The following is a 26351-nucleotide window of genomic DNA, read 5'->3' on the forward strand; positions in this document are numbered from 1 at the left end:
TGAACAAAAGAAGGGAACGCGTTCGCTCAGTGGTAGAGAGAGAAAGACAGACGGAATTGAAAGAGAGAAAGGATGAGAGCGTCCTCTGAGCCTCATCCGGATTAAGTCGCGGATTAAGGATTCCGCTGCATTTTGGGAATGAATTATGCCGTCGCTCGGTCGCTCGCTCGCCTGCTCTTCCAACTCTTGTCCTGTCCTCGGGCCGTGTCGCTGCCTTTCTTTGTTTTGCTTTTTGGTCGGTATTTCCATTCACCGCGCTTTGCCTCGTGCAAGCACCTCCGCTGTTCGACCGCCTGTGTGTGCTTTCGTTTTATTGTACTCGTTTTTTTTTTTTTTTTTAATTTCATTTTTTTATTATTTACGAAAGCGGGCTCGAAAAAAAAATCGACAGTTTCTCTCGTTTTAGAAGTTTGAATGTTTTGTCCCCCTCCCCCTGTTCTTTCTATGCACTGCCAACGACGTGAGCAAATTATCTATTTTTTTTTCTGGCGCGTGGTTGAGGGTAAAATAGAATAAAACAATATGTTTTATTCTTTTTTTCTCTCCTAAAACAAACGCGTGGCGGTAGAAGTTAAGCGAAGTCTTCATTCCGCGTCGCATTAGGATAACAATAATCATAATCGTAATTCCGTTCTAGCCATGTTTTTAAAAAGCGTCTTTTCTTTTTTTGCGTGTGTGTGTGTGTGTGTGTGATTGCTTTCTTCACTTGTCAAGCGGTTCCTCTTCTCAGCAACTGTGGCGAAATACGGCGGAACTTCGCCCGCTAATTGAGGCTATAAACCGAGAGTGTTATCTTGCGCCGAAGCCGATACCCAAGTTGGAGTCTTAAGGCCCGTTCACACTCTTGCGACCTCTTAAACCTAGGTTCCTTACAACTTCTTAAACCAGAAAACATACTGGCGCCATCTATTGGGAAGCAGTGTAAACTCGGCGGTCCGGCATATTTTTTTTTTTTTATTTCTCGCGCATTATCCTTTCTTTCTTGGCTCGGAAAACTTTTGTCAATGTTATAAACGAGCCTTTCTATCGGTATTACGCACATTTGACCTCGGAAATCCCGCAAAGCCTTCGCTCTTGTGAAATGCAGTTCCAGGGTCACCGCATAGATGGCGCCAGAATGCCAGTTTGTTCCCTCATTTTAAAAACATTTAACAAGTTTTAAGAGAACTCGTCTCTCTCAGTCGTACTCGGTCGTACTCGGTCGCAAGAGTGTGAACGGGCCTTTAGCCGATGACGAATCCGGAGTTCAAGCCAATACGAAATACGAGTTTTGTTCCCAACTCCGCCCGGTCACGATATGAACGAAGTCAACTGGCGGATGCGGATAAAAATGAATCAGATTCGGTGGATCGGATGCGGATGTCAGGGGCTGCGGATCCGGATCGGATGCGGATATCCGCGGGTCCGGATCTACATTTTAGCCGACGCGGCCCCTAAACGTGCACAACCGCGGGTTATAGAGTGAAGAAGTGAGTGATACTGAAGGTGCAGCATTGAATGTATTGCGGAAGCAAACTACTCTCCTTAGATGAAAGGTGCCAATCGGGAAGAAAATTGTTCTTTACTTCAATAAATCTTTGATTCTCACCAAAGGTCACGTTAGAACGTTCTATCTCGCCAAAAATACTGTCCGCATAGAAAAAGTACAGAACCCGGGAAGCGTGTTCTTTTTTGAAAACGTTACTTGGCTAAGAAAGCCCAAAACGTACAAGCCACAAAAAGTCGAAAAAGCCTGCAAAAGGCTTGAACGCCTACAAGTATATAATGAGGAGATTGAATTTGATTCTTTGGAGTGGTGGAACTTGCGCCTACACGAGTTTCCGAACCTCCTTTTCCTGTAGCGAAGTGCGTGCATACCATATCCCAGCATCAAGTGCACCAACGGAGAGAGACTTCTTACTAGCGGGTATCAATTTAAGAGAGGCGAAAACAACACAATATTCTGTTGTTTTCTCAGTGGTGTACTCGCGCCTTACCACGTGTTCACGGGTATTTTGCTGCGGCGAGTAATTGCCTTTCCTCTCCCACTGTTTTATTGTTTGTACTACATAAAATGACACAATGTCAATTGTGTCAGTTTTTATGTTTATAAAATGATCCGTCTGCTTGAAGTGGGTTTTACGAAGCAAAAAAGGAAAATAAATATTCGTGTACACGAACTCAACTCTGTTACGTCACGGCGCCGTGGTGGCGCGTCGGGCGCACTTCCGGTCTGCATGCTGTTTGCGGAAGTCACCATGCGAGACGTCGTGCATTCCTGCGTTGTTTTGAAAGAAACCGGACAAAAACCTGCCTTCTTGTCAAAACGCCGTGACTGGGGCTGTATCAAAAGAGTCGAGAAAGGTTTGAAGGTCAGTTTTCATGTGCTCGGTTCGTCCAAGAACGTGGATATGTGCCCTGAAAATGGGAAGCCGTGCAGACGCCGTCGGACCACGATTGCTTGGGCGGGAAGCACTTTGGGATGAATTCACGGATACTTGTGGTCATCAAATTTATTTGTTTTGTTCCAACATGAACGCGGGAAAACCGTCACGTTGTACGGACAACCTGCAGACTACGTTCAGTGCGTGTTCAGGCTGAAACGGTCACCTGATCGTAAGAACTGTCGTCTGCTCTTTCAAACGTTTCTGCTTGTCGTCTGCTGTTTCAGACGACACCGGCCCGTAGACCAAACGTTGGCTCGGTAATTGCGATAGGAAGTAAGTGCAGGCATTAAAAGACCTTTAAGTTTGAAGGTTGGTTGGGGTAAGCAGGCTTGGTGTAAACAGTAGATACAATGAGATGTTGATCATTGTAAGCAGTGGCCATCATCGACGTGTTATTTCTGATTCACTTGGTCCGATTCTGCTTGCGATTTACAGTAATGACGTGGACCACCTCAGCTACGGTTCACGCTTTTGCAGCCCGAGCGACGTCGCGACTGAAAATTGCGAGCGGAATCTCATCATGCGAATCAGGCTTTAGCATCCATTCTGCGGCGTCCACGCGGAATGAATCGCCCCATGTCACATTATTCACGCCAAGTTTTGCGGTGTAACGAGCCGAAGTAATTTCCCTGAGGCCGCTCAAGTAGACGGACATTGCCAGGATGACGTAGAATCAACAATTCCAACGCGAAAAAGAGCACGGGGACTCACACCGACGCCGACAACATCGCATTTCAATGGTTCGTTTGTGGGCGACGGCGAGCTTCTTGCCCACACTTCATCGCGCATGCGCGGAGCCGGGGGCGTCCACTAGGGGCGCTCGGATTCGTTTGTAAACACGAGTTGGTCTCTACTGGACAGAGTGTCAGTGTCACGGACTCCCAAGACGATCTAATAAATGAGAAAAACTTTCGAGCAATGCGAGGTGTCTCTGGAAAGATACCTTGTCCCAAGTCGAATGACTCGTCGCCCCCACGTTGTGTGTACATTTTTTAGATGTAGGTATACGAAAGTTCTCCTCGCCCAGCAGTCTCCATTCATATGTCGAAGTCGGGCATAATATTCAAGTTTGCTCTGGCTTCACGTGCCTCGAAAGAGGACTATCCGAGATCTTGAACTAGTTGATTGGCAACCCTGCTGTGGCATCCTAGTGCCTGGCGTCCAATCTCTCTTTGTCGTCTTTCAATGTATTCTCGGATCTCGCTGGGTGTACACGTAACACTATTGGCGAAAGTCAATCCTGGTACAACGACCGCTTTCCAAAGTTCTCGAGTTATTAGATACCGGTCGCAGCTCCAAAGACGTTTTCGACGCAGCATGTTCCGCTTTCTTAGTGCCGATGCCTTGAGATTTTCATGGTGTTCTGGTAGATAATCTTCGGAACAGGTCAGTGTAACACCAAGGTATCTGTATCGGGTACGAAGAGGAAGTACGACCAGCGTTCCCTGTGCGCCGGTCGAGTAACTACTGTGATGGAAAGGTCTCTACTTTTGGTTTAACCCCCTCCTCTCTTTTTCCTTTACTTTTATCGGGTCCCAAAACGATATGATGAAACCCTGTATAGTAACCGAACTGTGGCTACACGCGGAGGCCAACTTAACAATATTTGCCTGTTCTCTTCCTTTGAAGTCTGAAGGCTCGCATGCGACCGAGTCGAATTCATTTCCAGACGGTCGTTTCGACCAAGAAATGAACGCGATAAAATGGCACCGGTTCGGCAACGAGCTTTAAGGTTTGGCTAGAAGCCCCGCGATTCCAGAAAGGAAGCGAGAGAAAGGGTGAGACAGAGGATTAGCGGAGGAGAGGGAAAGGAAAGGCGTGGAGCTTTTCTTTTAATCCCGGATTAAGCCGCGAGGCGGATTAAGGGCGTCTCGGCTGCGAGAGCTTCGAATTTAGCGAATTTTTATTCCAGCTCACGGCGGATAGCGACGCGCACCTCTACGCTGCGTTCACCTCCTAGCTGACAGAGCGGCGGAAGCTAGGCGCTCGTTGGACCAGTCCTACGTCGATTCTTTCGTCACGTGATCATGCTGTCGCCCCATACTCGTGCGCGGGGAGGCAGAGAGCTGGGTCACGTGATGAATGGGGGAGCGTTTTGATTGGTCCGGCGGATGCGGAGCCTCCACCGCACTGTCAGCTCAGGAGTGAACAGGGATATAGTGCCAACTTCATTTCCATTCTACTTTCTCGCGATCGTTTCCTAGAAAAGCCCTCGCGTTTTTTTGTCGGGCGAGAAAACGGGCACGAGAGCCGAGCCTGGATCGGTTTAGGCGTTCTTTTTTTCTTTTTTGGTAGATCGAGATTGGGAAACCGTTTTCTAATCGATGCAACGGCCAACTTTGGTCTCACGTTCAGAGTGCGGCAGCGTCCGTTATCCGTCGGTCCAAGCCTTCTTTACGGGGCCGTATATACTTGAGAGACAAAATGACGCGGACCTTCGCGAAACGCGGAAAACACCGACCAACGTTCGTTGGCGCTGCGACGGACCTGGCGTACTCTGTGGATAGCCCGTGTAGTCAGTTTGCCTGGAGAAGGCGCTTTTCTTTTTACGTTATGGAGCGGTAACTTCCCGTATTTTTTTTATATGCCCAAGAACGCAAGGGAGCTCCTTTAGTTGCCCCGGCCGTCGCCAGTACGAGCTTCCTAACTTGGATAACGCGTCGACCGTCTCATGAGCCTTGAGCGTGAACTAGGGATGTTGCGAACCAGCCTAGGTTCGATTTCGAAAGGTTTCGATACTTTCGAAGCGAACTGAGGTTCGAATTCGAAAAATTTCGATATTGTCGTACCGACCGAGGTTCGAATTCGAAAAATTCGCAACTTTCAATCACAGTGGAGTTTCGAATTCGAAAAGTTCGAAGCTGTCACGGTTTCTAAAATTTCGGGTTCGATTATTTCGAATACTTTTTTACTTGAGGTTCGATAAATTCGAAGTTTTCGAGCTTTCCGAACTTCGAAATTCGAGATATTCGAAAATATCGAATTTCCTCAAATCTGAAATTCGAAAAATCGAAGATTTCGAAACGCTTCGAATTTGTATAAACATAAAGTTCGAAAAATTCGAATATTTCGAACTTCTTTCTACATAAAGTTCGAAAAGTTCGAAGGTTTCGATTCTCTTTTAACGCCAAATTAAAAAAAGAAAATCGAAGTTTTTGAATTTCATTTAGGTCCAAGTTTTTTAAAGTTTGAAGTCCGGTTTTCATGTTCCTCTACAGTTTCAGTTTCAAATAATGTTTTCGCAACGCACTGTTTTTCACGAAATCAGGTTTAGAAAAGATAGGGTGGGATATTTAGACTCCGCGAAGTTGGGTCAGGCAATTAAATGAGACGACGAGTGTCCCGGATATGGTGGAATATTTGCTAGTGCAGATGCAGAGTGACGTGTGACCATAGATCAGTACCCCGGGGTTTGGGGGGGGGGGGGGGGGGGGGAGGAGGAGGAGGAGGAGGAGGAGGAGGAGGAGGAGGGAGGGAGGGAGGGAGGGAGGGAGGGGAGGGGGCGAGGGTCTTTCGCGTGTATCACACAGTAGTGATCACACAAACACACTGTTTTACGATACTCATCCAGTTCGAAGCGTTTAGGGCCGGGCAGGAAGTTGAAGCTCAGAAAAACTTTAAAGCGACCTGGCAAACTACCTCCCCACCCGTTGCACGCTGGTAGTAATCCGATCGAACACCGCACGAGTGACGCTGACATATAGTAAATTAAGTTTGTAATTGTCCTGGAGGTTTATTTTCCGGGACGGAGGAAACGCCTCGCAAAAAAGCACAGAAGCCGACACAACTCGAGGCCGAGGAGCGTTCTACCATACAATAGGCGACGGAAGAAGAAAAACGGGAAGGGGGGGGGGGGGGGGCGCTGCAGCCCCCCTTTCCCCCTTCCAGATATTTCGGACTGTTAAAGAAAACAATACGGGGAAAGAGGGCACGGTAGAGCTTATTTTAATCTGAAATTATTTATGCATATGTATAGCTACTGTCGCTCTTCACTGCATAAAAGATCTAGTAGATAGTCATTCTCGAAAACTCGTTGTCAGAAGGCACTACTTGTCACATGCTTAGTGGTTCGAAAATTCACAGCTATGTCTTTTCGGCCTGAATAACTGTGCCATTGATAAAAAGAAATTAAAAAATAAATATAACAATTAGTGCGGGGTAAAAAGCTGAAGAGAAAAAAACTATCAAGAATTCGACGGAAGTGTTGTATTCTTGCATATTCAGAAGCTCAGAACTTCAAAACAAGTTTCTCCTACCAAAATGTGTGCAGGCTAAAAGAAACACGTCCCAAGAACCTGAAGCGAAAAAACAAATGTTTATTTTTCAATGACGTACTGAACTTGAACAATATTGGATATCTTCTCCCATGAGTTAATTTAATCCTGAACGTGAAAAAAACAATAAATACATTATTTTGTATTCTGCAGATAGAAATGTAATGTACTGGCTGTAGTGTTAATTTAAATGCAATACCTTAAACAACTTAAACGAAAAAAATACATTGTTTAGGGCATAACTACCCATAGATAATGTTTGGACATTTCTTAGAAACTTATCTTAACTAACAATAATCACATCTTAAGACGACTCTTACTTAGGCTATACATAGATCATTCTTAAACAAGTTTAACATCTCTACCACAAACAGCTTCGGCTATAGCGCGCTTCAAATATGGCACAAACGACAATCGTCGAAAAACTGTCGTCCTTCCTCGCCCCTTCGGGAATTTATTTCTTTAAAACTAAGCCCGTCAGAACATTGAAATAAACGGCATTGTCTTTCGTAAGGAACGCAGCACCGCATGTAAAAATTCGAAAGAAAAAAAAATTTCGAATGTACCTCACTATTTGAATTCAAATGAAACCGTCCGCCGGTCTTTAGAAGTTCGACGAACGTCGAACTTTTACCCTAAAAGTTCGAAGTTCGTCGAACTTTTGACACGTCAGGATTCGAAAATTCGAAACATTTCGAATTTTCTTGATAAATAAGTTTGAAGGTTCGAAAATTATCGAATTCCTTAGCGTAGGAAATTCGAAGGTTCGAGAATTTGTTAGTGCAAGAAGTTCGAAAGTTCGAAAGTCATCGAATTTGTTGGTATATCAAGTTCGACAAGCATCGAATTTTGCAGCGTAATATGTTCGAAAGTTCGAAAAGGATCGAATTTTTTAGCGTCATAAGTTCGACGGTTCGAAAAGCGTCGAACTTCTTAGTTTAACAAGTTCGAAAATTCGACTTCCATCGAATTTTACAATATAGAAAGTTCGAAAATTCGAAATCTTTCGAATCTTTTGAACCGCTTGATTCGATAGTCGAAACTTCGATTCGAAGAAAGTTCGCGGCATCCCTAGCGTGAACGCTCACCCAAAGCACGACGGAAGGCAACTTGCGCGTGCTGAAGGCAAGGGGTGGGGGGACGCCCTGCCGTTCTAATCCTCTCTGTGGTCATAGTAGCATTAAAAGTAACGGGAGTTGAAATCAAACAGACTGCGTAGGGCTACAGTTGAGTGTGATGACGAGGACCGCACGTTACCATCCCGTCACGCGACAGAAGTGGTGACGTCACAGGTCGCGTGCCGATAGTTCTCAAGTCGCGCTTTCTGCAGCTTTTTACTCTCCACTGGAGGAAAACATGGCTTTTTTTCTTTTCGCATGAGGAGAAATGGTCATGCAAAGAGGAAAGTAAAAAGAACGGATGATTAAAGTGAAAGACACTGACGCAGGCGACCTGCTGAATTAATATCACAACGCAATACCCAAAACTGGAAACAAATTAAAAAAACAAAAACGGACAAGGACAGGCACTATTAATATAATGTGTGCTTGTCCGTCTTTTTTTTATTATTTGTTTTTAGTTTTTATTATTATTATTATTATTATTATTATTATTATTATTATTATTATGGAACTGCTTATTTCTTCCAAAAAGGCCGGTAAGATTTCTTTTTTTTTTTTTCTTGCGCAGAGATGGAATTTTGTTTGGCACTGCCAGTTCTGACCTTCCGCCTTTCGGTTCAGCATGATTGACTCCGACGAACTTTCAGGTGGCGGGAACCCTTTCACGTACAAACGATGAGATCCCTCAGAACGCTAACTTTGTCCGCGAAAAATCGCGTTGCCTGATCGCCGTCGAGCAAAAATAGAGATGACAAAAACTAATCATGACCAACTGAATGCGACTGACGGATTAACCTAATCCACGAAGCCAAACAAAGATCAAGGAATGAACAAACAAACAGAAAAGAAACTATAGTTACATCTGATTTTGTTAGATGTCCCGTTCTGAAGACACTTTTCTATTTATTTTTTTCTCCCCTTTCTTCTTGGGTTTTCTTTTTTTACATTATGTCATGGTTGCCACTCTCCGTCCTCGGACCAGGATTATCCCAACCCTTGATCGGGACGCCCAGGCGCAAACTCCTCCTCACCCTTTTATTATTATTATTATTATTTTGTTCCTCGCTTTGGCTTTGGCTTTGGCTAATCCCCGAGGGATAGCCAGAGCGAGCTCCGGAAAGAAAGCAAGCAACCAACCCTCTCCTTCGGTTTCTCTCGTGTGTTGACTTGACCTCTTTTTTTATTATTATTATTATCTCTTGCTGCTTTTATACGTTATTATTAATACTACTATGTATGTATTTTTTTTTTTTTTTCTACTTAGACTTTGTTTTTTTGCAGTATGATCTGACGTGTCTTTGGCCGGACAGCTCGAAGGGGCTTTGCCCTAATCTTTGGCCTAGTCGCGTTCCCCCCTCGTCATCTTTCTTTTTCTCTTTTCTTTTTTCAATGTATTTTCTGCTTTTCTGTATTTTCGGAGGTCACATATCGGCTCTGCTCAGCGAGCTCAACTCTGCTTCGTGCTCGGCCTCCGCTCCGCTGTGGCCGGCGAAGAACGGCCTTGACGTTTATTTATTTATAAAGTTATGTTCGTGTTCACCCGCGCATCTTGTTACATCGGTTCCAAAGATGGCAGTATTATGCCATGACTGTAATGAAATTACAGTAATTAAAATACTTTTTGTGGTAATGCGTAATGTAAGGAATTACTTTCAAGCGGTAATTTCGGGATAATTACTCAATACCATTGAAATTACCTTTGTCCGTAAAAGAAAGTTCGTTTGAGAGCCTGGTGAAACGTCCTGGTGCCTGGTGAAATGTCGTGGAATAGATATCACAGCAAGTAAACTACGGCCATCTGAGGGCAAGGCCTTGTACGAAGAGCTCGGCTCGCGGTATGCCTCTCCGCCTTTCCTTGGTTTGGGAACTTTATTCAGCAATACGCGTATACGAGCCGATATCACCACCCGTTTGCTGGGAAAGTACACATTTTAGGAAGCTCGCCTCATCCCTTTCTTCAGCTGGACACCCTTCTGTCTGTAGTCTGGTACAACTCAAGGTATGGCGACGGAAAGGAAGGCCGAGGAGAAGGAAGCAGACAGAACGCTGGAAAGGAGAAGGGGAAACCTCCTCCTCTCTCTAGCGTTCCGTCTGCTTCCTCCTCCCCGGCCCTCCGTTCCCTCGCCCTACCTTCTTGAGCTGCAACCTACTATAGCAAACATCCAGCCATTATTGTGTGACAACGCGCAATACATTGGTCTCTTCGGGATTATGGGAAGATTAGTCCTTCACAAGAATGACTTGGAATACGTCAACTGGTGCTCTTGAGAGAATAGGATTTGACTGGCGTCCGAGGCGGAACGGAAACGTTTCAACTGACGACTCCTTGTAACAACCAGCTCCCATGGCCTGACTTAACAAGCTGACACGAACTATAACATCTTCTAAGTCAGGAAGATGGAAACATATCACTTTTAAGGACCTTCAGCGTTGAATGAATAGCGAAACCGGTTAGTCGACTATCTTTGAGTCAGATCTAAAGAAGCTATTTATCATATTTAACACTTATGTAGTGCTTTCCAGCAATACGACTCTTCAGTATGGTTCACTTTGAGGTGCGTAAGGTTGTTGCGGTGTAAACAGCAAGATCTGAATATTGGCACATATACTGTAATTACAATTCCCTACCAAAAAAAACGGTTTAAAAATAAACCGGATTGAATCCGGAATTTTAATCCGTCATATGGGCCCCTAAGCAAACCGGATTTCTAGAAACCGTAAATGAACCGGAAATACCCAGTCCGGAAACCCAACCGTAATTGGTCGAAGCGGAAGCTGAACCGTATCTGGCCAATCCGTAGAGCTTCACCGGAGTGGGTCTAACCGTATATTAAACCGTATCAGGCAACACCTGAATATAATAGAAGTAGTTTAATAGAGTGACACACCTACTGTTTCACCTTCCGATGTACTGCAGCTGATGCTACAAGCCATCCCTTACAAAAATGTCATATCTAGACTTATAATGAAAATACAGATATGGATATATAAGGAATTGGGCAGATATGACCACATCTGCCCAATTCCTTATATACCATATATAGACTGCTTTATATTATCCCGTGTTTGGGCCTGGCAAATAGGGTACCCACCTCATATAAAGCAATTTTCATGTGATGCTCCTTCTAGCATCACATTAAAATTATTGCCATGGGGCAGGTACCATACTTTCAGGTCCAGACATGGAATCATATAATGCATTTCTATGAATATCCACAAAATATACATTTTACTGCTATCCCACACTGCCAAACGTGTGTTTACGTAGATACATCGGCAGAATAGGCCACTGACCAATCTTTAGTGGCCTGGTTCGAAATTTGTAATTCCGACAAATATGTATGCTACAAAAATCAAATGCAGGCGATCGCTAGTTAGCAAACACTGTAACATATCATTCGACGTCTGAAAGTCACAGCCCTTTGGCGGGATTGGTTGTCGAGGGAGCAGACAGATATGGTTTGCAAAAAAAGTTTTATACATAAAAGCGCCAAAATTCCAAACAAGCACTTCCGCCGTTCAAGAAAAAATAATAGTAATATCACACGAACAACCATTAAAATAAACTAAAAATGTAATAGCACACAGACTCCTATTAAAATAAAACAAAAGGAAGGCGACAATTAAGCTGTAAACTATACGAAAGTTCCAAAGTCGTTGATCTTTACTCACAGGGTAAAGTTCTGATTCAACTCTCCGGTCGAGCACAGCAGTTTTGCCATGGGCTTGCTTGCTAGCCTCGTCGTTGAAGTCCTTCCATGCACCGTGCGATGTTCAAAGTCCCCCAGTCGCTCCTCGCTGGCCTTGTTTTTCCGTTCAGTCCCGAAATCATCCCTTGTGACCAACACGTCGCACACACACACACGCACAGACACCATTGTTCGCCGGAAGCAATACAAGATGAAAAGTTCATTACTGCTCCTTGAACACGACGAGGTCACCACCGTTTCCCGGACTGGAAAATGACGAGGGCATCATATTTTTAACTAAAACTTAATAAAGAAAAAAATTAATAAATAATGAACACATAAGTAACAGAAACCCGGACTAAATCATAAGAAAAAGTGAAACAACGAACACACAAATAAAAAAAAGAGTAAAAACACAAAGGACTTACACAGAAAGCTTTTTGTGGGGTCCAGCTCTCCGCATGCAATGGCGTCGTCGGCGGGAGGCACTCACTTGATCGAATGACGTTTTAGCGAACGCCCGCGTTTCATCGAACGACACTCTAGCGAATAGCCGGACGCCGCGAAGCGGCGTTTTCGGGTGGGCCAAGTGAGTTTATATTTTTGTAATGAGTTCCCGCAGACTGTCGCCGCGAAGCGGCGTAAAGCGCAGCGCGACGGATGGGTTAACGCGCGCCCCCGTTATTCGCTAAAACGATCATTCGCTCAAATGTCGCCGTTCGCTAAAATGTCATTCGCTCTTGTGATATGGACCCGGCCTTTGGGGAGGCAATCCTCCCCCATCCGCTTTGACTCCCACCCCCGCACCCCCGGTCTCCCAAAGAGTTCCGCCGCTACTGATGAACCTTGAGCGAGTAGTCTCTGCATTGGGGAAAAAAGAAGAAAAACAGCCTTGCATAACACCATTCACGCACAATTAATAATACTGGTAAAAGCAAGCGATCTACAGACAATAACAAGCTTTCTGAACGCAGGAAAAATAGCTAGCCCTAACGAACAAAGAAACAAACTTACTTCGGTTCCCGTACCATGATCTTCGCTGTTGAGCCGATTTGACGAAGTTCCACTTCTCACAGTCGCTTCCGTCTTTTTCGGACACGTTTGAAACTAAAGCAAACTCCACGCATCACGACTAATCGGGAAATTTAACCGTTATCCGGTCGCGAACGCAGGCATTCAAACGCACACGGCCGATACCTGCCGATACGGCCGATACGGCCGGCAAACCGTGCGAAACATAGGCTGTTGATTCGATGAGATTATTTTCGTATCTTCAAAACGTTTCAAATAAAAGGATAAGCAAACCGCATTATAAAACTCATATAAGACACAGCAATAATAAATTATTGCAGACGTCATTATTGCCATAATATTATGAATAAGTCCTGTATACGTAGAAAATATTAAATACGAAAGTAAGTACAAGAGTTCGAAACGACTTCAGCAGACATGTATCTTTCCAGAAAACATCCTTGCATAACCGGGCAACTTTAGCCTAGTTTGCTAAAGCGCTATCTTGCAGAGCGTGCGAACGTTGGTTCGAATCCCGGAAAACACCCTTTTTTTATGTTTTTTTTTTTTTTTTTGTATTGGTTTTCATTATTTTAAATCTTTTTTTACCTTTTGTATTAGTTTTTATTACTTTAAATATTTTTTTCTCGCCTACTTGTGTTAGTTTTTATTATTTCTAATATTTATTTTCTCGCCTTTTTGCATTAGTTTTTATTATTTAAAATATTGTTTCTCACCTTCTTGTATTAGTTTTTATATTTTTTAATATTTTTTTTCTCACCTTTCTGTATTAGATTTTATTATTTTAAATATTTTCTATATTTTTGCAGTCGTCGGCACCGTTCTTTAGGGTAATAATCACGGACAAGGTGAAAACAAAAAGTGCGAGCCTAAGTTTGAATTGTTGCAAAGCACAAACCGTGGCCCTCTTGTTTTGCCGGGATAATTCATAACCGTAGGCAAACAGTACAAGCCCTTTCAAAGAAGAAAGAAATGTAATAATAATGAGCATATTGCGAGCAAAATGGGAAAATGTGTAAGTGGTAAAACTGCCACAGTAATGCAGCTGAAGTTTGTCTGAAAGCGGCCATCTTCACCCGCTGTCGAATCAAAAATACCGTCATTTTAAGGCAGTAATTTAGCTGAGCTCATAGCGCGCTACGTATTAATTAAGCACATCTCTTAATATTCTGACTTCCGGAAAGTAGTATTTAATTTGTTCTCGTAGATCAGTGCTATCCCCCGCGTGCCGCCAGGTTTTATTTATACAGGTTGCGCTCCGCAGTTTTACTTTTTTATTAGGCCTAGACACGTTTTTATTCCTGAGATTCAAGTGCAGCACGGATAATTAAACTATCTTTCAGAAACGGCATCGTTCAACGTTGTAACAATTATTTTTCGTAGCGTCAAGGGGTCACATTCACAAACCCGGCAGTGTGAACATCCACAATGCAGTGGTGTTTCTCGCTTTTTTGCGTTAAAGAAATAAGTTTTTATATTCGCGATCCTCTGGAGCGGTATGTCGTATAACATAATTTATCAAAGCAACAGATATCGTTTGGCTATGGGAACGTTCAAAATATTTCTGTTAGATAATCGTAACTACCACAGAAAGCAGTTGATTCCTGTCTGAAATAGCATATTTTCGCACTCAATTTCGTAGCGTCATAAGCAATAAACACATCTCTTACTTTTCTAGTCTCTGGAAAGTAATGTTTATTATTGTTTTTGTAACTCAAAGCGCGTGCTCAATCATGCCACGTTTTTTTTTTCTTCATTTTTAGGCTCCGTTATACCGTTTTTAGTTTTTATCAGGGCCAAACACCTGCGTATACCACCGGACCCTAAGTATAGTACATCAAATTAAACTAGCTTCCTGAAAAAAGTGATGTTCAGCGTTGTAAAATTTATTTTTCGTGGCGTAGGCGGTCACATTCTCAAATTCTCTGCAGCTAATTTTCTTCGCCGTATTTTTTTTTTCTTGCGTTTTCGCGATAAAACACGTCAGCCTTGCCATACTGGGATAAAATACCCTAGCGTCGGCAGTCATTTAGGAAGGATTGATCAACGCAAACATTTCCACTCGCTATCCATGAATTGCCACAGTTTGTCAGAATCTCAATGACTTGACTTCATAGTGAAAAGGACGAAAAAAAAAAACAAAAAACGATGCCGGTCAGTAAACGGATCTTCCATGACGGGGCTCGCCAGCTTGAACACCAAAGCGCCGATGCCGGCCAGTCACTGAACTTCCATGTAAATACTGGCCATCAAAGGATATATTAGCTTTCACTTCACAAAATAAATTTAATTTTTGTCATTGTTTTCTGTTCAGATAAATTCTGGATCACGGTTAATATGAAACATACACTTAACGCCAATGTCAAACCGGTCACATTGTTTTTTTTCTTTCTGTGTTGTCTCAAAATCGTTACCAGCGACGTTTCAGACTAAATGAATACTATGTTTTCTTTTCCGCCAGCTCTGCATGACAGTCAATTTACCTCGTTTCTTCATATTGGCTACTGCATGTCAGGACAGGAACATTGGTGGTTTTGATAGAACCGAATTGGATGGACATCTGAGAATTCTAACTTATTAGTTATTACACTGAAGGCGACACGTACTGACACATGTAGCGATGTAGGAGCGTCATAGATTTAGAAATAGACTTTTTTTATTATAAGCACGACTAATGATTCCAACCAAGTATCCTTAATCCTAAAGTTAGATTGAACGGAAATCGTATTACCAGATGCACCACTCGCTGAAAGTAACTCTGTCAAATTGCCACAATATTTCAAGATCCGTCCTCCAAGTCATACATGAGAAATTTTTTTTATTTTTTATTTTTCGGCTAATTTTGGTTAAAACCAGTTACCGGTAAATACTTTACGGTTACGTGTTTTTTTTTTTTAATTTCAAATAACAATTTTGTTTCTGTTACGGTTACTGAAAATGTTCGTTCCTAAATGGTTTTCGGTTTCGGTTACGGTTTAAATCCCTGCTTTGCGTACCTAAATTGATAAAAGCCCCTAAAATTGCCTGCATGTGCACCATAATAGAATGTTCAGCATGCGGGCATAAACAAGGAGACCGCAGGAAAGCTGTCAAAGATACTGAAATGACACTTCCCGATTGTGTGTACATCTAGCTGTGGCATCGAATTAGTTCTTGTTTTTGTTTGTTTTTATGTGGAGAAAATTATATAAAAAAATTATTTGACAGTTATCAAGCAATTATTTAAAAAATAACTAAAAAATACCAAAACGTTGTTTAAGCATAATAATGAATAAGTATTGCAGAGTGCATAAAAATTCTAGATGGAATCAGATGGCAATGACTTGCACAAAAATCGCTGTGATGTCTCCTTTTTGGCACCGCATATCAGCTGGCTGTCTTCTGCGGTCTGAGCTTTGATCGACGCAGCAGCCCGTACGTACGGTATCGGGATGGATTGTTTGCAACTTGATATTTCAACCATACGCTTGAAAGTCTTCGGCATCAGGCGGCTGATCCGATTTTCTTTGGAACAAGATATGGCAAAGTATGGTTTGTGCAAAGCAGATATTTTCAGTCTAGACTTTGTCCAATTTGTTTTTTAACCGAATTTGACAAAAAATGGTTTGTTCGAACCGCATATTGTGTGTCTGGAATTCCTTCAATTGTACTTTGAACCGGACTCCAGAAATCACGGTTTGTTCGAACCAATTAGGAAAATCACGGTTTGTGTGAACCGGAATTTGACTGTCTGGAATTCCTTCAATTTGACTTTGAAGCGGATTGGGAAAATCACGGTTTGTGCGAACTGGAATCTGTCTGTCCGGAATTCCTCCAATTTGACTTTGAACCGGATTAGGAAATTCACGGTTAGAGCGAACCGGAATTTGCGTGTCCGGAATTCCTCCACTTTGACTTTGAACCGGATTAGGAAAATCACGGTATGAGCGAACCGGAATTCGCCTCTCCGGAATTCCTCCAATTTGACTTTGAACCGGATATGAAAATTCACGGTTTGTGCGAACCGGAAGCCACCTCTCCGGTGTGACTCCGGTTTGATCTTAGTCCGGATTTCACTTTCCGGACTGATTTCAAACCGTTATTTTTGCTAGGGAATTAGCACAAATTACTGCCTCAAAGTACTGAAAAGGAAAAAGTAATATAAAGTAATTGTAATTTAATGTCATTACTTCAGTCTGCGGTACCTTGTAATGTAATTTAATTACATTTTTTGCAGTTTCCATATAGGTATTAGTGATGTAATTTGATTACATTTTGCAGTTTTTATATAAGTAATTAGTGATGTAATTCAATTACATTTTTTTCAGTTCGATATAAGTAATTAGTAATGTAATTCAATTACTTTTTTGTAGTTTTCCTGTAATTAGTAATATAATTTAATTTTTTTTTCAAAGTAATTTGACCATCTCTGCGGTTCACCTCCTCTTATTTTTCCCATTGATTTATATTTATTCATTAAATTCTCGGCAGTTTTCAAGTCGTTCTTACCCCAATGTCGCCGTGTTTTCTGTTTTTTTTAATTATTATTAAGATTTTGATAAATAATGTAGTAGAAGTCACACAGGCGCCCTCTATAGGACAGCTCTGTAGAAACTTTCGACCTACTTATGACCAGACTTAAGGTTTTTGCGGTATCTGTGAAACCAAATCTACGCACTCTCAAAATAAAATTAAAAAAAACAGCGAAAAGGACGCAAAAACAAAAACAGAAGACATTCATAAACACTGTTTTATTCATTCTGATCGGGCACCGACTCGCACAGCTACGATACCTTGTTACGCGCTACCTGCGAGAAATGGTCGCTCTTAACGTTGTCAGAGTTATTTCAAACCCACGGGGAAAGGATCACGGGTAAACATATGCGCAGATCGGATGTGTTCTAGCGCTACCCGACAGGTAGCGCCAGTATGGTCTCTGGTCGTAAGCGGTCACGAGAGGTCGTTTTCTGACGAAAAGTATAAATAAGTTTGGCGCTCTTGGCTACAAACCGGCTCGTAGATACAACGCGAAATCTTTTGCCGTTACGTGTAGCGCGTTCTTTGGACATCCAATCGCACGTCGCGTAAGTATACAACGCGAGGCACCGTTAGCACGAACACGACATCGACGTCTGTTACGCGTTTCGAGCAGTGTCACTGTGCGACGTGCGGTGTCTGTGTTCATTACAGCCATCAGAAGGTGTTAAAGTTACACCGAGTATAGTCGTCCTCGAAAAGTCCAACGATGTTCGTCGATGAACTCTGAGTGGGTACCAGTAATAATCATAATAATAATAATAACCTAAGCTAGTAAGTAATAATATTACAATATTGCGGCATTATTTAGGTAATCATGCCTACCGAGACCCCTACGTGGAATACGCGTTTCAGACTTTCAGTGTGTTTAAATACCGCGTTTATGTATCGAGATTCATAACGCGACTTCGGACGAGAACAGCATTGGTTGTCGCCAAGGTCACGTGATCGCTCACTCTGGAGCCCATGGTTGTGAGGCGCTTTCTCCACTGCAGGAAGTCCTGCTGCGGCGGTGACACTCTCTATCGCGAACGCCAACAAAGTTCGAAATGTACTATATTTCGTTTCACCTTAAGTTCGGACGCAGCTGATGGACGCTACGGGCTGATGGGACCGATCAGACAGCGTTAAAAGCGCACCATCATGGTGTGTGCCATGCTTTTGTACGAGTTGTATCATCGCTGAACCAATCATAAAAGAGCCACAGTGACATGGGTCCCTTTAGCTCGTCGGCTGCGTTCGGACTTTTAGTCAACCTTTTCGTATCAAACTCTAAGGCGCAGTTTGATAGTAAAATTCCGAATAAACGCTCACCCCCGAAAGATCGCCCACCCTATATTTTTGTTTCATAATGTATTTATTCTACTTGCAGACACATGTACAAACGTGCTACGAAAGCAAAGCTGGTTATATGTGGGACATGCAGGCAGCCACTGAAACACTATACACATCTCATTCAATCTTCACCGCGGGGTGGGCGTTTATTCAGATTTGTATGTTTGCAGCGCCGTACCCTCACTGTGTGGCGTAAGGCTCTGCCTCGTGCCTGACGCCGGTGGCGTGTGCTTATGCAGGCAAGTCGCTGCCCGTGCACTGCGTGGTGGAGCGCGTGCCCAGCCCTCAGACGGAGAACCAGCAGCCCTCGGTGGAGGTGGACAGCTACGCCATCGTGCCCAGCGCGGCGCTGTTTGCCGACCTCGTCCGTACCGCGCTCACCAAGCTCGGCTACTCGCCGTCGGAAGCCATTTGTGCCAAGGGTGAGTGAGACTTGCACCCCCCCCCCCCCCCCCCCCCCCCTTTACACGGCTTGCACCGACTTCACATCAGCCGCCATTATAATGGCTTTGCTTCTGAGCGCGTATACCTTCTGCACTATACATATCGCACCTCCGAATTTTTTTCGGCTAAAACTAGAAGAAATAGCCCATGATTGACCACCAGTACGGGGTAATGACTGTTGTAGCCGCGGTGGACGAAGCAGAGCCGTTGGCTTAACATGGTTTATTCGGCCAGCATCGCCGTAGAAAAGAACCGAAGCCGCCGTGCTTACAGCGCATACATACAGATATGGCCGCCGTTATCAGGGCATGCGACATATAGAGCGGCCTCGCGCGCTTTATCAAGATAAACCACTTCTGCCCTCTTATTTGGGTTACACAATAGTTATGGTCGGTACCAATCTGGTGGCTTCCATGCACGAGTACTGCGCCAAGCGGTCCCTGAAGCGACCGCGCGCGGGATAATACTACGGTGACTGCGGCGTGGACCTTGGGAGCGGACTGCGGTCCCACTGGAGTGGAGGATCGCTTCTCCAGGGGATTTAGTTTGGGGAACCTCAGGACGCAGGGGCTCGGCCGTAGTCAGAGGAGGCCTGGTTACAGATGCTTACAAAGTCTGGAACAAAACTCGGCATCGCCCTAGGCTGCAACTCTCTAGGCACTGTTTCAGCACTTTCAAAGATGCGCGGATGTAAACCGTCTACATGCACAACCCGGTGTCAGTGTCCCACACGGGCAATGAAAGTGTAAGCGCTACACGTACCGCTCTTCTACGACTCCGGGCAATCACTTTGCTTCACCGGGACGGAGACCTTGAACGAACGCCTGCTCATCCACTTGGAAAGATCTCCAGGACCCTCTTCTTTCGTCGGTCTTGCTTTTTGCTCTTGCGTATACGGTCTTGCATACGCTCGGTGCTGCAAAGTTTTCTTGGCGTCCCCTGTTCTCTCGTCGAGAAGCTGTCGCAGCAGGTCCCGTTTAATGGTCTGGGCTGTCTGAACTACCCGCATAGCACTCCCACTCGATGCAGGGCGGCATCCTGGTAGTGCACTCTGTTCCTGCTGAGAAAGTCCGCGAAGCCTTTTCGCGGTAAACTGAGAGCCGTTGTCCGTTACCACCTCTTCCGGAAGTCCATACGACGCGAAGACACTTTGCAGCCTTTCGATGGTCTTGTCTGTTGTTGTTGACGTCATCAGGAACACTTCCGCCCACTTTGAGTGTGCGTCCACGAGCACCAACAGCCACTGGTTGTCCGTGAACGCAACATCTAGGCGAATTCGCTGCCACCTGTGGGTCCGTCAACCGCACGTCTGTATAGCGGCACCCTCTGGTAAGCATTCTGCGTCAACTGACAGGTGCTGCAACTTCTGACAGCACGCTCAATGTCTTGCGCATATTGGGGCCACCGTAGATATATCTACCTACGGGTGAGCATTTTCATGCGTGTCGTGCCTGGATGACCTTCGTGCAAAACGTGCAGCATTTGTTTATGTAAATGGCGAGGAATAATCACTCTGTTACCCCAGGTGACACACTGCTCGTCGAGAAACAGTTCATGTCGTCGGGCGAAGTTCGGCGTCAACTCTCTGTCAGTTATACAGGCGTCGGCCGACCATGCATTCTGTATGGCAAAACTTTTGATAGCGCACTGTCCGTGCGTGTGAACTTCTGGATCTTCGCAACAGATAACGGCACTTCATACACAACCGACAAGAAATGTATGTAAGCGGAAACATCTTTTTCGTTAGCTAACGGCAACCGCGAGAGTGCACCAGTATTTCCGACAGCGCTGCCTTTGCTTTACACTCAACGATAATTGTACGCCGCCAGCAATAAAGCCCAGCTTTGCATACGGGCAGCTGACATCACTGGAACGGGTTTGCAGTGAGTCAAAAGGCGTGCTAATGGCTGATGCTCCAGGATAGATTACGAGACTATACGTCCCCGAACAGGTACTTGTGAATTTTTTTAAGGTCAAAGCCTTATATGTTTCATCGTTCAGTCGACCTTCAAAGTCCTTGAGCGGTAACACGTCGGCGACACGAAAAGTACCAAAATGTTTACGTGACCACTCAGGCGAATTGGAGGCATTGAAATTAAGAAGGATGACAAAGCCAATCAAGAGGAATCAAAATGAATTAGGAGGGATTAAAACGAATTAAGAGTAATTAAAGAGAAGTAAAAGTAGTCAATGGCAATTAAGAAGGACCTCAAAGCGAATTAAGAGAAATCAAAAGAAATTAAGAGGAATTAAAGTGAATTGAAAGGAATTAAAGTGAATTGACAGGAATTAAAAAGAAGTAAGAGCAATCAAAGCGAATTAAGTGGATGACTAAGCGAACTAAGATGATGACTCAGCACATTAAGAAGGATGACTCAGCACATCGAGAAGGATGACTCAGCGTAGACTCAGCACGTTAAGACGAGTGTCTGTCTTCAATACATCGGCGCTTCGGTTTTCGCCCTCAAGCTTTGTCGTGGAAGGAGGGGGGAGGGGGGAGGGAAGGGGGAGGGGGAGGGTCAAGGCCGCGCTTCTGGGTCGCGTGTCAACACTCCTCTCTTCCCAGCTGCGTCGCCCGCAGTGCCGACAAGTCCCGTCGTAGCTCGGCACGTTCGCGACGTCTTTAATAAAAACAATTCGTTCGGCCTTACCTGTGTAAAAAAAATAATGTTTGTTTTTTATTATTTCGGGTGACGAAGGCGTTTCCGTTGATTCGGGATCAGCGACAGTTTCCATCAAGATTTTTGAAGTGATGCTCGCTAAAATTTAAGGGCGAGACATGATTCTGGGCTAGGTGTCGCAGACTAGCGCCTGAAACTAAAGCCGGGGTCACGCTGCTTACACACCATACAAAAGACAGTCTGCATCCCGATTCGAACGCGAGTCACAGCGAGATCCGTGCTTCGAATGCCGCATGGCAATCAGTTCAAGGAGAAACTTGCACACGGCATTCGAACCACGGATGTTGCGGTGACTTGTGTTGCAAAACTAAGCCCGAACCAATCGCTGTAATCTAAGAAAGGAGTTCGGCGAAATACGAGCCCTGAAATATGTCGACTTAAAAAAGCAGGCCACCTCAATGACACCAGGCAAAAAAAAAAAAAAAAGGATATTGTAGTTTGATTGAGAAAAAATTATATATATATAAAGATATTGCAACTCGAACCGCCAAAGCACCTCACCTGTCTCTTGACTCGCATAGCAAATTCCACTTTTGTGTGTGTGTGTGTGTGTGTTTTGGTTGTTTTCTAGTGACCACGCGCAGGGAGGGCCTTAATCCCGGCAAGGGGAACAGGGATGGGTTCGGACCCCGGGCTCCGGGCCCCGGGCTCTAACGGGATTGGCTCGCTCCAAGCTCGCTCGGAACACGAGCACGACTCCATCCTCCCACCGGGCAAGAAAGAAGGCTGATCTTCGTCGGGCCGCCGTCGGCTTAGCCTTACGAGATTAAAGCGAACCCCCCATCCCGCTTTCCTCCCAGCGCACAACTCGATTCACCCCTAAGCCGACGGTGCGCTGGAAGCTACGAGCTCGTTGTCACGTGTCCGTATATGGCCACGTGATCACGCTCTTCCGCGTACCCTCGTGCAGAGAGCGAGGTCACGTGATGGAAGGCAGACGGTCGATTGATCCGGCGAGCCCGTAGCTCCCGTCGCACTGTCAGCTTAGAGGTAAGCGGAGTTTCTACGCGAGGCAAGCGTGCAGGGGCACAAAATAGCCGTAGATCCGCACGCGCGCGGCGGCGAAAAAACCGGGCTTCAAAGGAAGGCCCCCTGGCGACGGTGAAACGCAAAAACGGGCCGTCTCGATGGGGGTAGGACGACGGGTAAACCCGCCCGCGCACGAGCGCAGAGAGCACGCGCGCTCGCTGTGCTCGTCGCTGCTGCCGGCACGTTCCATAATCTCTTGACTAGATTAGGCCTCCCATGTTTTATTTAAGTCCGGATTAGGCGGCACTGAGAAGCTAAAGGGGATATAGACGAGGAGTAGAAGGGGGGGGTGGAGTTTCGAAATACGGGGCATGCTAAGAGGATTAGAACCTCTTCAGTGTGGGACCCCTTTGTACCTTTATCCGCGGAGGGGACTTTGTGTGTGTGTTTTGTCGTTTGTTGGTGCTTCGTTTGTGTTGGCGTTTCGGGAATTCTGTCGGCCAGGTTTGTCGTCGTTGTTGGTGTTGTTGTTGTTGGGTAGGGGTTGTCGTTTTTGTGTGTAAAAGTGGGCACCCCCCTTTTTTTTTTTTTTTTTTTTTTTTTTTTTTTTTGTTTTGTGTGAGGACGCGAACGAGTTCTGAAGGGTCAAAAGGTGCAGAGGCGCGAGCGTCGACTCCGGGCATACAAAAGAGAAAGTAAGTCGACATCGTAATTCGCTCGTCGCTGACTCTCTTTCTTTAATTCTTTCTTTCTTTCCACTTTCGTTGTCGTCGCCGAGCCCGCGGCCCGGGAGACAACGATAAAAAAAAAAAAAAAAAAACGCGTATGTGTGCTATATATATATATAATATATATAATGTAGGGGGCGACTATACAGTATTCCCGAAAGAGACAAAAAAGGAAAACAAGAAAGAAAGAATAAAAAAAAAGTTTGGAGCTACTTAGGGAATGCGCAAAAAGAAAGGCAAAAATAAGAGCGACTTATCTGCCCCGAATGTAAGACGGTGGGAACGCATCTGCATATACGGCCGCGAGGAGAAAGCCAAATTCGCGTTAAAAATGGTCTTATCTCTTTCTTTGTCCCCCTGCCCCCGCTTTCCGCCCCCGTTTTTGCTTTAATATTCATACGCAGCGCCCCCCCCTATTCTTAAGCCGGCTTGCGCTCTTCTCCGAGACGGAGCCAATCCTCTTGCTTTTTAACCCTTTTTTTTTTACGATTGTTGGGTTTGCTCTTTGTGTTCTGCGTTTAATTTGTACGGTTCGTCGCTATGCGCGCATATTCCCGCTTCTTTGTCAAGAAGGCGAAAGAAAACGACGAAAGGCGACTACACAAACAGCCTCCCTAAAGATTAAAAATATATATATATATATATGGATTGGGTGGGGGTGGGAATCCTGCCTTCCGTTTTGTTTCCGCGACCGGTCGCGAGGTGGCGCCACCGCCGTTAAAATCCAAGATGGCGTAAGCTCGGGCGCGCGCGCCTGGTGGCGTATAGCGACGCGAGCGACACGGCAATGTGAGCGCTGATGCGCGATCAAAATTGGCTCTAGATGTTGATGCTTCCGGTCGTGTTTTTTTTTTTTTTTTTTCGTTTTCTTTTTGCGTATGCGCGCGCCTTCTCCAGGTTCGCGATTACCGGGCAAGGCCGCCGTCGCGGCTGCCGCCGGTGTTATATGCGTGACCCGCACTTAGCAACGCATATTGATCCCTTAATCCTGTCACATTTTCGGAGGCGCGCGCTAGCGGCCGCGTGGGCTCGCAAAGGTGAACACGAGCTGGTGTTTTTTGTTTGTTTCTTGTTTTTTTGTTTCAGGAAAAAGAGGGAAGAAGGGGGGGACTTTATCCCCGTTCACTAGCGAACACCGTGCACCAGCGAAAAACAAGGCACACACACACAAAAACAAAAACTATACCACGGAAGGGCGGCTCGGGAAAGATATATCCTTAATTTTGTTGTTTGTATCCCCATATGTGTATGCATATGTCGTCCTAAGCGGACATATCGGGTGTAAGAGGGTCTCCATTCTTCCCTGTTTTATTTTATTTGTCTTTGCGTGTGTGTTTGTGCGTGCGTGGAGCCGATGTGCTCGCGACCCGCGGTTCGGCACCCTCGCTCTCCTCTCAAGTCTCGTGTTGGCGGATAGTTTCTTCTTGCCGTAATTCTCGGAGCCGGAGCTGCTTATCCGCGCATTCATAAGTATCGGCTTTGGCGCCCCTCCGTTATTATTCGCGGATTTGGTCGTCCTCGCCGCCGCCGGCGCCGCCGCCGAAGCCGTTTTTGCTCTTTCTCGTCGTTGGTTGGTTTTATTGACGAACCCGCGCAGCGTTTTCTTCCATAGTTTCGCGTACTCTACGTGACTTTGTTTTGTGCTTTACTCTATGTGTTGTTTTTTTTTCTCCTACGAAGCCGATCCGGCTTTGCGTGGGCTCGCTCATTGGTTATGCATGAGTGGCGTTCTTGAAATTTAGGAACAGATGTAATCGCGATTATGTTTCTTTTTTATTAGTTTCTTTTTTTTTTTTTTCTGCGAGCGGGGCATAGGACGCGAGGGTATGCAGCTTTAAGGATCCCCGCCCAAGAGATTATCTTGCTTGGGCAAGCGCCGAGGCGGCGGGTAGGATTCCTAATCCCCCTTTGGCCGACGCTTAGGTGCGACGAGGCAGCAGGCCGAGCACGTCGTTGCTTCGGACACCGCGGCAGGTTGTGGTCCGGCCCGCCAACGCCCGCCGCGCACCGGCGAGCCGGCTAATGGCAGCCTAAAGTCGTAACTCTTTTAAGGCCGAAAAACACGCGCGTGCGTGTTTTTCGGTGCAATAAACATGTATAACATGCGCCTTGCACTGACGTCACATCATCCATATCGCACCACCACGGAAGAGGGAGAGGGGAGAGCAGCTTTTGTGCACATTTGGAGTGACGGGTTAATCTTATGTAATATGTTACGGGGAGAATACCGACGTCTGGGCAAGTCTGCAGGACACTCAAAAGTGAGTCCCGGTAAAAGGGGGGGGGGGGGGATTCTTTCCTTCTTCTTTGGTGGTGGCCGGAGTGCCGACGGGATGAATCTCTCACGGCGAGAGAGGACATTCTAGCAGAGTGGCACCATCTATGAGACTACCCTGGAACTGCATTTGGCTAGAGCGAAGGTGTGGCAGAATTTGCGAGGTCAAGTGTGCGTACTACCTGTGAGAAATGGTCGTTTATAACATTAACAAAAGTTATAACATTAAGTGAAGAAAAAAAAATGATGCGCGAAAAAAAAAAAAAAAGATGCGAGACCGCCATACGTTTTACAGCTACCGGATAGGTGGCGCCAGTGCGTTCTCTCGTACAGAGTCGTATATGCGGAGAGTTTGGTCGAAAAGAAAAGGTCGAAAACAAGGGCACGTCATTGGCCGAAATTGTTTCATTGACCTTGGGCGCGATGATTGGCAACCCTCTGAACAACCACGAGCCACAATTATTGTTTTGCCTCATGTTAGTGTCACGTTTCCTGGCTCAGTAAACGCGCTCAGCAACTTAAAACTCCCCTTTTTCACCAATCTCTTACAATTATACATTGATATGTACTCAGTCTCATCCAGAAACGAAACGTACCTGGGCCGTCCTACGCGAATCCTTCAAGGTCATCATCCCAGCTTATTCTTACGTCGCATGTTCATCATGGGGGGCACATGCGGCGCGGCCGCTTTCGCCGCTCCTCCCATTGACCGGACTCTATTCACGGCTCTATTCTCGTCGTAAGAGGTTTTAAGCGGTTTCGAGGCACGCGGTCCTAAGGACTTGCCAGTGCGTGAACGGGCCTTTCGAGAAATACAGTCTGTCAACTTTCCCATAATGCACTCGAGAGAGGCAATCGCCGT

General features: G+C 45.3%; 1 protein-coding gene across 1 annotated transcript in view; it reads left to right on the forward strand.

The window, feature by feature from the left end:
* LOC8023245 (homeobox protein dve-1) overlaps positions 1 to 26351 on the forward strand; it is an 80182-nt gene that overhangs the window by 40470 nt on the left and 13361 nt on the right. Inside the window, exon 3 of the mRNA XM_042286490.1 lies at positions 18632 to 18814. Within this exon, the coding sequence (XP_042142424.1) occupies positions 18632 to 18814 (183 nt within the window). The remainder of the gene's footprint in view (positions 1 to 18631; positions 18815 to 26351) is intronic.

Source organism: Ixodes scapularis, unplaced genomic scaffold, assembly GCF_016920785.2.
Source record: "Ixodes scapularis isolate PalLabHiFi unplaced genomic scaffold, ASM1692078v2 PGA_scaffold7__128_contigs__length_106722199, whole genome shotgun sequence".
Classification (NCBI taxonomy): Eukaryota; Metazoa; Arthropoda; class Arachnida; order Ixodida; family Ixodidae; genus Ixodes; species Ixodes scapularis.